At 53.8% G+C, this 2,557-nt stretch overlaps 1 protein-coding gene across 1 annotated transcript in view; it reads left to right on the top strand.

Moving 5' to 3' along the window:
• Positions 1 to 2,301, top strand: part of FLYWCH1 (FLYWCH-type zinc finger 1) — a 35,181-nt gene extending 32,880 nt beyond the window's left edge. The window contains 2 exon segments of the mRNA XM_011982651.1: positions 669 to 941; positions 2,172 to 2,301. Of these exon segments, the coding sequence (XP_011838041.1) occupies positions 669 to 941; positions 2,172 to 2,236 (338 nt within the window). The 3' untranslated portion in view covers positions 2,237 to 2,301.
• Positions 2,302 to 2,557: the final 256 nt, after the last annotated feature.

The following is a 2,557-nucleotide window of genomic DNA, read 5'->3' as shown; positions in this document are numbered from 1 at the left end:
TGCAGGCTCTGAGCTCCTGCAGCTGGTCTTCAGGGCAACAGGGACTGGCTGTCAGGGGTAGGAACCCACTCCGCTCTCTTAAGAAAGGGATGGCGACCACAGGTAGCATTGGCAGAGACTGCTTGGAATCTGCTGACGGGCCATACGGTGGATCCCGGACACTTAGTCTACCCCACACGCCACCCACACAGCTTCTAGTCTCGTGGGGTTCTCCCCAGTCACAACATCATGTGACCTTTCAGTTCAGCTTGTTAAAAGTCAGAGGCCAGATGGCTGCCAGCTGGCTGAGGGGTAGGTGGACAGGGAGCCAGGAGGCCCTGGTGACCAGTCCAGAATGGCTCCTCCCCAGCCCTGGGAGATGCGCCTGCAAGCCTGAGGTCTGAGGGCTTGGGAGAGTCCTTTGGGAGTGTTCAGGGTCTAGTGGTTGCCAGGCCACCTGCCCAGGCATCACCAGAGCCCTTGGAAAGGGCCAGCCAGCGTGGAAGTCGGGGCTGGAGGGCCTGAGCTTCAGGCTTCAGGGCCCAGAGGGGAGGAGGGCAGTGTCCACCATGGGGCCTGCTAGGGGATTGCAGATTCCTGGTGGAGCCTGGCTTGGGGGACAAATTAGACCCGCAGCCCTGACACCTAGGCCCCTGTGGCCCTACTCACAGTGTCACTTTCCCGTTCAGAACCCCTCCCACCCCTGGAGTTCCTGAGGACTTCCCTGGGGGGCAGGTTCCTGGTGCACGAGTCCTTCCTCTATAGGAAGGAGAAGGCGGCCGGGGAGAAGGTGTACTGGATGTGCCGGGACCAGGCTCGGCTGGGCTGCCGCAGCCGCGCCATCACCCAGGGCCACCGCGTCATGGTCATGCGCAGCCACTGCCACCAGCCCGACCTGGCAGGCCTGGAGGCCTTGAGGCAAAAGGAGCGGCTCCCCAGCACGGCCCAGCAGGAGGATCCAGGTACAGACAGGGTGTGGGGCAGGGGCAGGGGTGTGGGTATCCTCATCTCTGCCAGCTCAGAACTGATGCCCCAGGCCAGGCACCCACTGAGGAGACTTTGCTTTTGTGTACACACCAATTATTCACATCAACAGAACGTAAAACCAGTCTTTTTTTTTTTTCTGAGTTGGAGTTTTGCTCTTGTTCCCCAGGCTGGAGTGCAATGGAGCGATCTCAGCTCACTGCAACCTCCGCCTCCTGGGTTCAAGCGATTCTCCTGCCTCAGCCTCCCAAGTAGCTGGGATTACAGGCATGCACCACCACACCCAGCCAAAACCAATCTTTAGAAAGCATTGTGTGTCTCACTGTCATTCATGTGAATATTAAGGGCCATGTCCTGTAAAACAGTAACAAATCCAAGTTGGCCAGGCACAGTGACTCACGCCTGTAATCCCAGCACTTTGGGAGGCTGAGGCAGGTGGATCACCTGAGGTCAGGAGTTGGAGACCAGCCTCATCACCATGGAGAAACCCCATTTCTACTAAAAGTACAAAATTAGCTGGGCATGGTGGCGCATGCCTGTAATCCCAGCTGCTTGGGAGGCCGAGGCAGAGGCAGAGGCAGAGGAATTGCTTGAACCTGGGAGGCAGAGGCTGCGTTGAGCCAAGATCGCACCACTGCACTCCAGTCTGGGCAACAGGAGTGAAACTCCATCTCAAAAAAAAAAAAAAAAAAAGAGAAGAAAACAGCCTGGCTAACATGGTGAAACCTTGTCTCTAAAAAAAGCTTATAAATCAGCTGGGCGTAGTGGTGCATGCTTGTGGTCTGAGCTCCTCAGAAAAGGTGAGGATCACCCGAGCCTGGGAGGTTGAGGCTGCAGTGAGCCATGCACTGCAATCCAGCCTGTGTGACAGAACAAGACCCCATCTTTACAAAAATTTTTTTGAAAAAAGGGCTTCTTTGAGAAAGCCACTAAATGAGCTTAAACAAAAAGTTGTGCTGGAGGCCTGGCCTCTCATCTTTGATGTCTAGTTGACCCCCAGTACTTTCCATGACAGCAGCTGAAGATCGACTCTTAGGGGCTCCAGTAGCTCATGTTACTATAGAAGGTAATTGATGCGTTGAATTCCCACTGGTTGTCTTTCTCCTCACAGCCTTGAGAGCATCGTTAAGAAGGTGTGCGTCCTTGGTTCTGTCAGCTTCAACAAGAGAAGAATTATTAATTCATGTTTTCAATTTTTTTTTCCCCAGAAAAGATTCAAGTTCAGCTGTGTTTCAAGACGTGTCCTCCCGAAAGCCAGCCGATGTATGGGTAATTGTATTAGTTATCTAATGGTGCGTGACCAATTACAGCAAAACGTAGTGGGCTTAAAACAACAAATATTTGCTCTCTCGGCTTTTGTGGGTCAACATCATGGGAGTGGTTGGTCTGGGTGGTTCTGACTCCTGAGGTTGAAGAGAATTTGTCAGGCAGTCATCTGAAGGCCCAAGTGAGGCTGGAGGCCCTGTTCCTCACCATGGGAACCCCTCCTTGGGCCCACTTGAGCATCCTTCACATGACAGACATGGGACAGAGAGAGAACAAGAGGGAAGCTGCCAGCAGCAGAATTCAGATTCTTCTCAACCACAGCCAGGCC

The sequence above is a fragment of the Mandrillus leucophaeus genome, unplaced genomic scaffold (genome assembly GCF_000951045.1).
Source record: "Mandrillus leucophaeus isolate KB7577 unplaced genomic scaffold, Mleu.le_1.0 Scaffold240, whole genome shotgun sequence".
NCBI classification, from domain to species: Eukaryota; Metazoa; Chordata; class Mammalia; order Primates; family Cercopithecidae; genus Mandrillus; species Mandrillus leucophaeus.
Note: the sequence above shows the minus strand (reverse complement) of the source record. Positions and strands in the feature narration are given on the sequence as shown.